This window comes from Bombus pascuorum, chromosome 3, assembly GCF_905332965.1.
Source record: "Bombus pascuorum chromosome 3, iyBomPasc1.1, whole genome shotgun sequence".
NCBI lineage: Eukaryota > Metazoa > Arthropoda > Insecta > Hymenoptera > Apidae > Bombus > Bombus pascuorum.
Window position 1 is genome coordinate 19122947 of NC_083490.1, and position 14375 is coordinate 19137321.

At 34.5% G+C, this 14375-nt stretch overlaps 1 protein-coding gene across 1 annotated transcript; it reads right to left on the bottom strand.

Moving 5' to 3' along the window:
* Nucleotides 1-1482: 1482 nt before the first annotated feature.
* LOC132904838 (sodium/potassium-transporting ATPase subunit beta-2-like) lies at nucleotides 1483-14087 on the bottom strand. The gene is made up of 5 exons (XM_060955608.1): nucleotides 13632-14087; nucleotides 8777-9037; nucleotides 7995-8176; nucleotides 7558-7831; nucleotides 1483-7485 (listed from the first exon to the last, which is right to left on the bottom strand). Exons 1-5 carry the CDS (start codon nucleotides 13756-13758, stop codon nucleotides 7382-7384), a joined length of 948 nt encoding a protein of 315 aa, XP_060811591.1. The 5' UTR covers nucleotides 13759-14087; the 3' UTR covers nucleotides 1483-7381.
* Between the last annotated feature and the right edge of the window lie 288 nt (nucleotides 14088-14375).

Genomic DNA, 14375 nt, shown 5'->3' on the forward strand with positions numbered 1-14375 from the left:
GCCGAACATCCTAACAACACATACGAACTTCACATAGCCTTGAAACGTGTCTGGACGTGTAGTTCAACTCTTTCACAGAAATAACAAAAGTTGTTTTATGACTGAAATGTAGCAAGATATAAAATATATTTCAATTATTTGTATATAGCGAATATAATAAATATATATGTTAAAAAATATATAAATATATAATATAATAAATATAATAAAACTTGAATGAATATATACTCTTGATAAACTATACAAATGTTCATAATTTAATCATATCACATATTAATTGAATGCCTGTTACACGTGAAAGAATAAGAAAACAATATAAAGGTATATGTACCTCTATCATTGTTAAAATAAATTAAATGTTAACAAACGATTTGCATTAAATATCTCTGAGTTGTCACAACGCCAATACATCACACTTTTTTGGAAGTCATCTGCGAACTCAATCAATCATTTGCAAACAAGCAAATTATAATCAAGCATTTAGAATTAATGTATAAAACTGAATTAATCGAATCAAAATGAAGCAATAATCAAACTCAAATTCGATCAGGGAGAATTTAAAATATTATAAAATTTCGATAACGTAACAAAGTACTAAATAAGAACTTATTAGTTAATTAGTTAAACGAACCTGATAATAGTCAACTGAAGACAATGGAATAGTGGTAGAAACATTACATAGTTGAAATTGCTCGCTTCAAAGGACGATACATCTTGACACCACGTTTTGCAAGCAGTGATATTCACTGCGATATTCGCGCCAAAGCTTTGTCTAGCTGATTCCTGATTGGCTGGAGCGAAACGACTTTTCATTCGTTTACAGTTTAAAACCGCGCGCCACACACAAATTGAATAGGAAGATAAATGTGTCATGATTTAGGTTACGAAATATTTATTTTTCTTACTCTGTCTGTCTCTTGTCGTGTGGTTATTAACAATTTTCTTCATATTAGGGACAAGAAATAATTGTATGTAGCAATAAATCGATTAAATCACACAGAATCATCACTTAATTCCGTAAGTATAATTAAATATAATTTAGATAAGGTATTCTAGGAAAACCGGTTTTAACTTGTTTTTTAGCAGTATCAAAAAGTACACATAAATTTCTTTAATATGTCAAGACTGATATAATGAAATAAACAATATTGATATTTTCAAGTTTCTAAATTAACAACTGCTATTTAGATTTGAAACAAGATATTGTTGTATATATTAATTTAAATGCTGTCATTTTTAGATACTATATTCTAAATCTATGTATGTATAATAAGTAAATTATGTATGTAATAATTTTATGTAAAAACATTAAATAAAATAATTGAAAAAACCAAAACCGATAATCTTTAAAAAAATTCGTATTATTTGTACAATAACTAGGTTAATTAGTTATTGTAATATTTTTATTATTAACAATATGATTATTTCCTTTGATCCATTTTATCGTAATTATGTTTAAAGAGTAATAATAAAATCAAAATATGAAAGGGCTTTTATACATTCTGTTTATTTTTCATAACACATTTCAAGCATAATGATATCAACAGCCATGCCATCTCGTCTTAAATTATTATTAAATATTCATGCTTAAAGATCTCGTCGCCGCGATTGAAGCGCTAGTTTCGAAATCAAAGGTGATGTCACAACGATATGGGATAGAAAGTTCGTACACATGAAAAGTTCTCGAAAGACAAATTTCTTAGAATACATATTGTTTGAAACTTTGGAATTTTTTCATAGTAGTCTGGGTATTAATCTCATTCTCGATAATTGCCGTTAGCAACCACTGTTGTCTGCGATCGTTCTGATCGCTTTAAAGCTTTCTGAAGTTTGAACTAAATTTTCTTCTTTTTCATTTACAACACAAAGTCAACGAAAGAATCAAAGTAATCTTAAGTTTGTTACTATATTCCTTTTGCTTGCGATCATCGGTTATTTTCAGATCGATAGCAAAAACAAATTGCAGTCTATAGTAAATACCAATATTTCAAGGGTTCATAGCTTTGTGGGTTATAAACCATTCGAGTTAAAACGATCGTTCAACGTACTCGTTTCTTCTCGTTCTATGATACCGACAGGTCTCTTGACAACTATATATTGGCGCAGATCATATTAGTATCAACGGTAATATTCTTAAACATCTAATAATCAATGTCATCATAATGGATCTAAATACATAATTTTTCTTAATCGACAACAACAAATGTAGGTGTACGAAGACCCAAAGCAATATTCCAGAACGACAAAATTTACAATGATTTCGCACTATACTAAGTTCGAGTCTTCGTAGTCTACGGTAAAATCTTATTGATCGATACAGAAGGAATTCCTGCACCACAACATAAGCGTTTATGGTGTTTTACATCTTCAGAATCATCTACTCCTTAAAGCAAGGAGTATGAGTATTCGTTTCACTATTCTTTTACTTTATTTGTATTTTTGGTCACTATTTTCTTTTTTGATGTCGTAATATCACGTTCGGCTAACTTCCGTTGACGAACCTCTTCCCTATACATAAAAAGTCGCAAAGTAGTGAAAAGTAGATGCAGTCATGGGCAATCGTATTATATTAACTACTAAAGAATATTAACGTGTTCACGCTAATTTCCTTTCCCGAGACATCAAGTCGCGATATCTTGTTTCAACGGCTTAAATTTATTCTATGTCATTCAATGTTGCAAATGCTTGAACCTCGATATTTAACTATTTTAATTAAGCATTAGCGCTAATAATAGGAAAATTCGAGTCGATTTTACAAAGCAATTGGTAATCGTTGAGTCAGAATCAGAGGGAAGTGTGGAACGTGAAGATAAATCTAACATTAAGAACCAACGACACGGTGTCCCGACACAGAAATTTGATGTCATGTTTTGTGATCATATATCTCATATATCACACATATTCGTTCTTTTTTTTTATCGATTTCTCGACAAAATCTTAATGTAATTCTATATCGGTATTCCTCTCAATTTTTCTCATGTAATACACTCTTTTATATGCATCGATTTCAATTAATCTTGTGCCTAACTGAGCGGTTCCCAACGCATGTATATAACATAGATGAACCTTCAAATGTCTTATAGATACATACACATATCATCGGATAATTTAACGAATAGTATTATAACCGGTATGCATGCATATATGCGTTATAATATACGAATCACACTTAGAGTTAATTTGACTTATTCAGATTAATCGTCTTAATTAGAATATTATTTTGTTGCCGTATTTTCCTCTGTTTTCCTTAGCGTTCACATTTCATACAATATCGCGAGTTCTGTCGAATTTTTACTAATGTTACCGGCTATTCAGGAATTACGTTAAAATCATCTTTAGTAATATTAACCTTATGTGTATTTATAATGTATATGTATATCATATAATTATCGTTACTTTAAATGTATATATATTTTTATAATATATACTTCATATATCTTTAAATGTATCTTAAAGCTTAAAATTCCGCCACTTTTTTCTTTTCATCAAATCTTTCACGTACTCTCATACGCATACGTCTCACGTATTCGTCACATACTTAAAGCGCTAATTGTGTTAACGATTATCACACAGGAAACATGTTCCAAATAGAATCTGGAGAATAAACATAGCTTGCAGGATAGTGCAGGACTGTTCTCGTTGAAATTCCACCATTTGCTTTCGAGAAACGGGCGTTCGGTTACGGCAAGCTAAAAAACTTTAAGCATGATTATTAATAATCCCACCGAACCTGATTCATGGCTAGTAGTTTTCTTCGGTATCAAGCTTTCCCCGGCTCTCTTTCAACTCTCTTTTTTCTTGTTCACGCTTGCGTGAAACGTAATCTTTATACTTTAACAACAGATGTTCATTATTAGAAACAGCTCATTCACAATGATGAATATACATATATAATCGTTCTCGATCAGTGCACTGGATACAAGTGTAATAATTCCTATTAGTACTTTATACCATCAACGCATAATTCATCATCGTTTTCATTATCATCGGTACCTTCGTCTTTTTTCCATTAGTACGTTCTCAGTTTCATTCCATTTTCCTTTCCCTCTGCCTCATCCTTCCTTCCTTCCTTTTTTTTTTTTTGTTTTTTTTTCTTAAAAGTTAATAGTGTCGTCGACGATTAATCTATATTAAGTTTTTTCTCATATCTCAATATGGCTCCGGGCGAGGACTCAAAAATTAACGACAATAGTATTAATGGTAATAGTAATAGTAATAATAATAATAATAATAATGATAATGATAATGATGAGAATAATGGTAATTAATATTAATGACGATAATAATAATTATAATAATGATAATAATAATACTAATGGTAATTAATAATCGCACGTTACGTCGATTAATAAATAGCAATAAAATTATTGATCTTGTTTTTGGCAGCGCTCACATTCGAAGTCGCCGCCCGTTCGGATCGCTTCGTCTATAGCCTTTGTACTATCTTTTCGTCCATATAATCAAGAGCGATCGATCCTTTTCTACGCTTTCATCGAGAATTTAATGAAGAGAATTTTCTTTTAACTCTGTAGTACCGATCGCTTATGCTATCAAGGTCGATTATTTTCATATAAATCGATAATTTCCAGTTAAAATAGGATTGCCATTTCGCCAATCCCAAAGAAAGATCATCGGTATGAGAATCGATTAACTATAGCTTAATCGTTTTACGCAGTATACAACACGCAGGTAAAACAATGTAAAATGCAACGGAATCTAAAAATTTGTATATAATAGATAACAGATCATATAATGGCAGTATAACTTTGGTAGTGAATGTATAAGCGTTTGCAAACAATTAAAACGAGGGTAATAATGTTCCTCGTCGTTTGATTAAGATTAAATTCACGACGTAAGCCCGTCCCGTCGTAATTCGAATAAGTATCATAAACCGCCAAGAATCCCAGATTCCAAGGGCGACGACCACCGCGCAAACGCTGTCCTTCGAAAAACGAACAAGCTCTCGGAACAACCAGCTTTGCTTCTAAATTTAAGCCATGAAGAATGGAGATCAGATGACAGACATTCGATTTCGTTTACATTAAGTACGTACCATTATCGTTGGTCGCTATAAAGAAAGATAGAAAAATAGGAATATCAAATGTAAAATTGCAATTTACAAAGCAAAGGAAATATCGATACGATCAAGTTGAACGGTTGAAATACAAAAATCATCTCAGCGAGATGAGAAAAGAGAGAAAGAAAAATAGGCTCCCCGCAAAATGGTAAAATTATCACATAGGAGAATATAAATAGATAGAACATTAAGTAGCAAAGAAAATGAAGTACTATCGAAATAGAACAGAATTCCTCTGATCTCCAGACTATAGGATACAACCTATCGACTATACGATTGCGTGGACTAGCACTAGATATTATCATGCGGTACAATATAATCATAAATACATATTCCATACGGTGTTGTACGATTATCACTAGGCTGATTAAACTTTCCCGTGCAAACAGCGCGCTGTTTCTCGACAAATCGAAATCCAACGAAATTTTCGTATCTTCCACTCTTATTTACTTCGAATCTTGTATCTATGTACATTTATTAACGTTAATGGCGGTAACTGCCGAATTTGTTATTTTCGCTTTCCAAAGTTCTTCCACTTTTCGAAATATTTGAGCAATTCGACTAAAATTCAGTTTTTCCTTTAAGTACATCAAAGAAAAAAAAAACACACACACAACGAAACATATCGATTGCTTTCGTTCAATAGTTTTGTATCAACCTTTCGATAATGAAAGGTAATAACTATCATTATTATTTCTTTTCTTGATCGTTTGATTGATTTTATTTCTATTTTATTAATACTTTCCATTAATACTAATTAATAACTAAAATATTAATACTAATTACTACTTTACGTTACCACCATTAATTATATCCACTGTATACAACACAGCGTAATCTACCTCCGTACTGGCGGAACTTCAAATTAAAATCCAACGATGACCTGTTTTTCATTAATTAAATTAGAAGTTTTATTTATAATTGCTTCACGCGCTCCTGCTAACAGTTCGCAACATTATTCCCTCGTTCGAAATAATAAAATAGAAATCTATTACAAAGCTAGTAAAAATTTGATTGGATTTCCAATCAAAAGTTCCACCGCACGAAACCTTCGGTAACAATGCAATCGTTCTTACCAAGTCAATTAATTAGTCTCCTGCTGTCTCGTTTCGACGAGTTCGTTGACAAACTCGCATGAAACAGACTCTCTTCCCTTCGACTTGTCTCTATTAGCTTTTGTGTATGCGTATGCGCGTGCGCGCGTGTATATGAATTTCGATTATTTCAGCATCCCTCACTTTTCATCCCGAAACGACGGAACTTTCGATCGAGAGCCGCGTCCGAGAGCTTCTTCGTGGAATTCGAAATCAAAAGTTCCACCGTGCCGGGTGCACCGTACCGACGGGCATAAAGACACTAACATTTTGCTTTTTTTCTGTTTTTATACGTCTACGTGGCACGAACTAAGGGTATCAATTATCCTCGGTGTACCCTACACGTTAGCGAGTCTCGTTGGCTAGGCGAATATCAATATAACTTCGAGAGAGAAAGAAAAAAAAAAGAGAAAAAAAGAATATTACACGTGCGTCAAAGCCCGCAACGAGACCAAGAAATTAGCAGACGACGAAAAGCGAAAAATTCGCAAAAGGGGCAAAAAAGTAAGGGAAACCTCTTACGCGCTCCAACTGATATCCCGAACGATATTTAGATCACGATGGTACGACCACTCCTCTTCGCCCCCGATAAAAAGAAGTGATACCGCCGCGGTTTTTTGTGCAGAATTTTTCCGCTAAACTGTTTTTTTCTTTTTTTCTTTTTTGTGCATCCTGATACATACGCGCATATGCGTACGTATATATACATACATATACATATATAGATATATAGCTTGTACATAGCCAATTTCACTGGTCCGTTTTGTGATCCTATAATAAAATGCTTTTACCTTTGTGGAAGCGACGACGACGGAAACACGCGGCGTTTATGAAAAATCTCTGTACGCTGAATGAAACGAACACGTGTAACGGTGCCTTCGAAGAACGGTCCTTCATGATGAGAGTGAGTAGCGCGATTTGTGTGAAAAACGACGGTAACTATTATCGCATGGTGTTGCAATGAAGAGAATCACGACGAAGATGAAGATAATGAGAAATGATCGGTGAATCTCTGAAAGATCTACGTTACAACGACGAGAAAATACGCGGCTAGGGCGGTATCGTCGGCAGAGAAAACCGAAGGGAAGAAGGAGTGGTCACGATGCGCCAGCGAGATTGATTAAAAAAGAAATTTCTTTTATTCTCCTTCCTTCTATATTTTCTTGGACGCAGTTGGTAGTGATCTTGCAAAAGGTGGCGAGTACGATGCTTAATCCACCATCAGTTCGAAATGTACCGAACCACGCCTCTCGAATCTGTCGTGAATGATATTGTGCGCCCAAGCTTTACATTCGATATTGATCAATACACCGTCTGAAAATCAACGGAATATTCAAAATCCTTTGAAGATCATAGATGGGTTATTGCGATTTAATGATAACTCACATTTAGGCTTTTCGAAGAAGACAGCTACCAGGGGACTAAGGTATCCAGGGGTGTTTGTGAACGGGAAGTAGTATCCAGGAAAACCACGACGTGGAATATATTGAATGGCACCCATGTTCTCAACATCTGCGGGATTTTCACCGGAACATGACACCCACACGGTATCCAATCTGTTAGCGTGTTCCTCTTGTTTGATGTGTTCTTGAAGATCGGTTGGCATCGTGTTCGGCAGATTTTTCGTGTCATTATAATATTCGGGTTTCCAGCCGAAAATCTAAAGCATTGGAATTATTAATATTTCTCGTTGACTGCTTACGTAAAGACCGAGAGTCTCCTAATAAAAATAATTTCTCGGATTTTTAATAATACATAATTTAATAAGAACAATCACTCTATATGTATAATAATATCGTAGTAACGTTTTTAATATCACGTACCTTGTTCAACTTGAGGAAAATGCAAGGAGCAGATTTGTTGTATCCATATTTGTGTTTCTTCGTGCACTGTCCCCACGTGGTCATGTCTACGTCACAGACTTTGCCGGCTGCTGGTGGTTTGCCATAGTCGCACATCATCCTCTTCTGGGCACCATTTGTCGAGGTAGCGGGTTTTTGGTATTCTAAACAGATTCAAAATTAATTTTTTATTTAAGTATCACGGAGACTCATTAATCCTAGGACACCCAAGCAGGTGAAGGAACACGTCAAGATATCGATTTGAACTTTGTCTCTTATTTTGGTAAAATTTTTCTGAAAGTTATTTCTAATTTTGCATACCGTACCTAATTACGTGTTCTATATTTAACTCCTAGATACATATATGATTATATATCGTAGAATATAAAAACACCGAAACTCTGATCCAAAGATTGTTCCCACCTTGACCGGATTTAACGGGTTCTTGACGTAATTGGCTCGTTACGACAAAGACTGTTTTCTCGCTTATCGGTTAATATTAGCGTCGTAATAGATCTATGGAAATAGCATTACTGAACATCTATATCTAGTAAATATTTTATTAACGATACAAGACAATGTAATTTTATTACTTCTGCTTTCTAATAATAAAGTACTCTAATATTCAACTGCATAAATTTTAACTGATAGAGTTAATCTTAGCAAAATAATTATTTCAAATTTATGGGTACAAAATTTTTGTCTGGTATCTTGTGTTATGTAAAAAAAAAAAAAATTAAGAACAGAATTGAGAAATAGATTACCTTCGAGGAACTTATCCAATTCTCTGGTCCAGTGTAAGAAATTGCCTTCGTCACTTGCTTTGTACCAAATTAAGGTACTTTCAACATTGCTTGAAGGAGGCATAGGCCTAAAACCAAGTCCGGGGTTGCTTCCGATCAAGGAATTGTCCAATTGCCATTTCGGTGCATTCGGGTCTAACGTCTGGTAGAAAACAGTTAACATCGCTCCGAAGAAGCCAGCCAGTACCGCATAAAAAATAACGTAGAATAACAAGATTTTGGCTGCAATCGAAAAATAAGAGATTGTTAGTTTTTTTAAATTATGTACATATTCTATAAAAATCGATTATCTTTTAAATTACTCCGTAATAATTTTACTTTAACTATTATCCGACCGTTTAAATCATATATGGAAATCAGTATAGTGAATTGATCTTTCTTTCAAGATAAAAGCAGTATGTGCGCAAAAGATCTCCGAAGTCGATTAAAAAACAACTTGAAGTACGACGAAGTATAAGAACGTAGATCTCGGACACTTTAGCCAATTAAAGCAAGGCAAATGTTTTATTGTAATAATTCCTTTTGTGGATACGCACAGCAACTGAACTCTACAACGCTGAGACAATTATGATCCGAGATCTAATTGGCCTGAATTGGTATTGAGTAAGCGATGCTGCGAGTTTACAATAAGAATCATCGATGAATATCCATTTCAAGCAATTTATTTTCAAAGAATCATAACACGTATCTATACTTGTATCCGATTGCAAACGTTGTAAAAGATTATTCGAAGAACTATATAGTAACCTTCTATTAAATCTTATTTAGTAAATAAATTTATCATTAAAAAGATATTAATACTATAATTAAATCTTACATCGATCCCATATATTTAATGTTTTCCTCTAGTCAATGTCCCTATTTTTGTAATCGGCAATTAAATTTAATTTAGAAGATTTGTCCACAAGGTTAAACGAAGTTGTAGTTCCACTTGGCACTACACCAAATTTTAGTATGAAACCCAGCGAAGCATCCTGTTTCTGCGATATACTGATATCATCTTATTTATATTCATATTTCTCTTTTTAATGCCATATAATATATTTTCTTGATTACATTTTCATTTCTTTTTATACGGTGGAAACTAAACATTTCTAACGATCCGTTTAACGAAGCATTTTGCATTTACACGGTAGAATTTTGTGAACAAAAATAGGATGACATCTCACAGAAGAATTTTAATACTAACAACTAGAATTCCCTTGCATAGTATAAGGAAACCAAAGTAGGTTATTGATCCCTCTAGTCATAGTTCTCTGCGTTCTAATAATATTCATATCGTAGAATTACGTATCATTACGTTAAACTGGTTGCTTTTATTTCGTCCTCATTTAAGGAAGACGTCCTCCGCTGATCATGTTAACGTTACGTACGTATCTCCAGTAGTTTTATAAAAAATGATAAAGAAAGTTTAAATTAGGAACTAAGATTCTCTTCAATACTCCAATAGCTTGTTTTTCATCCCTCTAGAACGCAATTCATTCGTTTAAAATCAACATTTGCAAACGCGCTAAACAAATCTGGAAGATTTAAATAAGGAATAGGATTGACATAATGTCTTCGACGCAAATCGGTTTCCTTCGATACAAATTTTACAAAGAAATCTTGTTCTCTGTGACAACTCTATTTCCTTGTTTCCGGGGTGGGTGTATCGATAGTAAATACTATAAAGACTGCCATTTTCTGTATAGAAATTCGAACGTAGGTGCAACAATATCAATGACCTACTTCATGAAAGAACCGTGATGGCTTCTAAGTTTGTAGCGCCGCCGCGTTCCGCATACGAAGTGATCGATATCTCAAAAAAACCGTGAAAATGTTACGTTACTACAGCAACCGCAATACTGTGCCGTATTTGGACGAAAAGATAATATCGTTTGATCTACTTTTTATCCAGAAACCTACTTTCGAGAATGCATTTTGAATCTTATTCGTCGGATATATGTACTACCCTGTTCTGTATTTTTTAAGACAAATTCTAAACACTTAGAATTTTATACAAAATTATTATAATAATGCGATTTACTTGTACAATCCCACTTATTTAGAAGCCGGAATTTTCCGATACTTTTATCTATATTTATTAGATTGGTACATCCCTAAGTGAAATCAATGCAATCACTTAAAATCACAAGCTCGAAGAAGCACCTCATGTTGGAACGATGAATTCTAGATTCTACTGAAATGTCATTTGTTATTAACGTCTTCAAGATACAATTGAAAATTGCATTCATATTATTACATAATGGTATAATATTCGTGTCATGTTTTCCACATTGTTGAGAAAGTACATAATTTGAAACACCATAAATAATGTAAATGTTAATCAAGAGTATTTGTTAATACGAAATAAAGTATTATTCGATCATTCGTAGGCTACTCGAATATTCGAATATAATTAAATATTTGAGAAATATTGTTTATGATATTCCATTTCCTTAGCTAGTAGATCGAATAACGAAGTTTATTAAATGTTAAAATGAGACACAAGCGAACCGTGTAAAATCAGAGCAAGCTATTCCTACAGAATGGTAAGAACGCTGGATTGTATTGATTTTGGTGGAAGTCGATCAACTTCAGGAGAAGAAGAGGGGACAAAAGACAGTGGAGCATAGAAAGAATATAGCTCGCAAAGGCGAATAGATAAGCTGCTTTAAGTATGCTAACACAATAACACAACGACCGACCGAATTGCCTCGTTAACGTTGCAAGAAAATGGCAAAATCAGTGAATGTCAAGAAGTTTACAAAAAAGATTTCCGAAATTTATACGATATATATAACCAAACGATAATATCGAGTACGAATCACAATAATATTTGCTCGCTGCACCGAAGCTTCTTTAATCACGGAAACTCCCACCCCGTACTTCAACGAGCAAATCCTATAATTTATTACTAACTTGGCTTGTTTCTTAAAAAAGATGCACATACTTTAAAAAGATTATAAATTTGTATATCGAATGGAAAATGATCTGTGCAACAATTTTATTACAGATCGATTTTGTAATAGAAATTTTGAAGAAATATGCTAACAATAAGATGTATCATCAAGGAGTGAATCTAAAATAACTTTTACGTAGAATAATAATTCTTGTATACAGTAGAAGAAATTTACTTATTTAAATGTTAGTTTGTCATATAGACAAGAACATAAATATATTATGCGTCGTATAAAATGGAATGATCACATTATATGACATTATATGACATTGTCTGACCATGACCAAATTTATTACGAGTGCTTTGCAATTAGTAGTAATTACAATCCTACAGTGTATAATAAACCTAGTTTCTAAATAGAATCATTTTCTTCTCTTACCTATTAAATTTCGCTCATATCTAATGTTTGCAACCTTCTGTCGATTGTTTTATAATTTTGCAAAAATAATTGTCTTAATTTTTTTCGTTTTCTTCTTTTGCTGATTAAAAGATCAGTCATCGAATATATCATCTAGAATAGCGTAATATTGGATCGTCATCGACCAAATCTCACAATTGTATTACATAACATGACAGACACGATACATGGAGAATTCGTTTGTTGCGTCGTTCGGTAGTATCCCACGGAATTGTCATAATCGTTGTAATTCCATCAAATATAATATTTTAGATTAATAATATATTTATATAATTGAGTAATAAATTCATGAAAATATAAAGAACAAACGTAAAGAATATAATATCCAAGTACCGTATTATGCACTCTAGAAGTAGTTTTAATATTTTTGTCCTCCCATCCCAAATCACAGATCGGAATACAACATACTTTTCACTTAGAATTAACAAAGAAATAAATTTTTCTAACGTTAGGCTCAAAAATTAGAAACACTCTTTAACCCTGTGCCTTTCCTCTTATACGTATTACATCATACATATTACAAAAGATAAAAGTAGGACAATGAAAATCGTGAGGTTACCGCCCCTCCATACGTTTCTTTTAAAGATCCAATTGAGAATCTTTTAACACGCGAAAAGGATAATACGGAAACAATGAAAAAGCCAGCTTTATCAGAACAGGATGCGTTTTAGATAAAACGAGAAGTTTACAATTCAACATTTTTATTTAAATACCTGATTTCTGTCACATCAAAGAACCGCGTATGATTATTTTGACAGAATAGCAGAGAACGTTTCTTTCATAAAAGAAGTGAACAATCGTATTTTGAGTTATTTTATTCATGATAGAAATAAGTTTCTATAGTAGATTAAGTATAGCTTTGAAACGTTTCACTGAGGAAAAGTAGAGGAAAGGAATGAACGTGATAGTTTGACGATATCAACGTTATCAAAGAGAAATCGATTAAACTACGATCAGAACGGTTTTATTCGTTTGAATGCAGCACGAAAGTTCCTTCTAGATATATAACACCGTTACTGATCTGCAGTGCGCGTGCACATTGCGTCGCTTTACGTCAGGAACTATGGGGTTACGATTAAATGTCAATCGGGATATTCAAGTTCTGACCTTTGACGATACGTTTTAGGGAATTTTCCGGAATGATCTTTGACAATACTACGGACGAATTATCCGATGAGCTCGACAAATAAATCTACGCATGAAATCTAGTATTACCATTACCGTCCTTCGATCGAAGGAAATCTCACTCTTAATTTTGTCTCGGGGGGAGAAACTGGAAAACGCGATCGAATTGTCAATAAAAATTACGTAATTTTTGAAAATTGTTTAAAAAGACAAGATGAAATTCGCGGCCTGACGCTGAATTCGATTTCAATTTGAGAGCGTAAGCACGTAATAAATTTTTGGAAAAATAGAAAACGAGAAAGTAATGAAATATGTTTGATACGAAAACTTACCCCAACTAGCGCCTGTGCGCCCCAGGAACTGTCCAGTCTCGGAGTTCCATAAAAAGACCCTAAAACCCTCCCATTTACCAAGCTTCGGCGGCGGAGTATAATACTGTTCGACTTTTTTACCCTCCATTCTGATCGGTTAAACGAAAAAATGGAGAGAACTGCGGCAGATCTCTCCCGCGAATCACCACGAACGAACGAGGAGGACGTGCGTGAATCCTTTTCTCGGCCGGCTCTGCTGCTCCTTCTGCTGATCTTGTTGTTCGTCTTCTGGTGGAACAGTGCCGCGATCGAACAGTTCCGCGGGCGAGGACGCAAAGGAAGGAAGGGTCGATTCGTGCCCTCGTCTGGAGCTACTGTTCTCGGGCGCTCTCGTCCGGCCAAGGGATGAATATTGAGCGATCGAACCCAGGCTGGCCCGAGCTTTTCAGGCCGTCCCCTCCTTCTCCCGTTCTCGTTTCGTCAACTCCCTTCCTCTCTTTCCCTCTCTCTTTATCCAGCGAAGCGCGCTTTCTCACTGCCGCGGAAGCGCTACCCTTTTCCACCGCGTCGACGAAATCGCGCAGTCGCGTCAATACGCACCCCTAGCCTCCTCTCTTAACTATATCACGGCCAGGTGGCACTACTGGCAATGGTCACGGGCTCGTTTGATCCTTCTCGCTCCGACTCGCCTTTTTATTGCCCGTTCTCTCGTTCGTCGATTCAATCGACCCCGCTGCGTGACACGGCGACTCCTCGCGACGGAGC

What these genes read in the sequence shown, in the direction of transcription:
- LOC132904838 (XM_060955608.1), bottom strand. Translation starts at nt 13,758, where the DNA reads ATGGAGGGTAAAAAAGTCGAACAGTATTATACTCCGCCGCCGAAGCTT. An exon ending in TTTTCCTCAAGTTGAACAAG is followed by an intron (nt 7,832 to 7,994) that starts GTACGTGATATT and finishes CCAATGCTTTAG; the next exon opens with ATTTTCGGCTGGAAACCCGA. An exon ending in CTTCTTCGAAAAGCCTAAAT is followed by an intron (nt 7,486 to 7,557) that starts GTGAGTTATCAT and finishes GTTGATTTTCAG; the next exon opens with ACGGTGTATTGATCAATATC.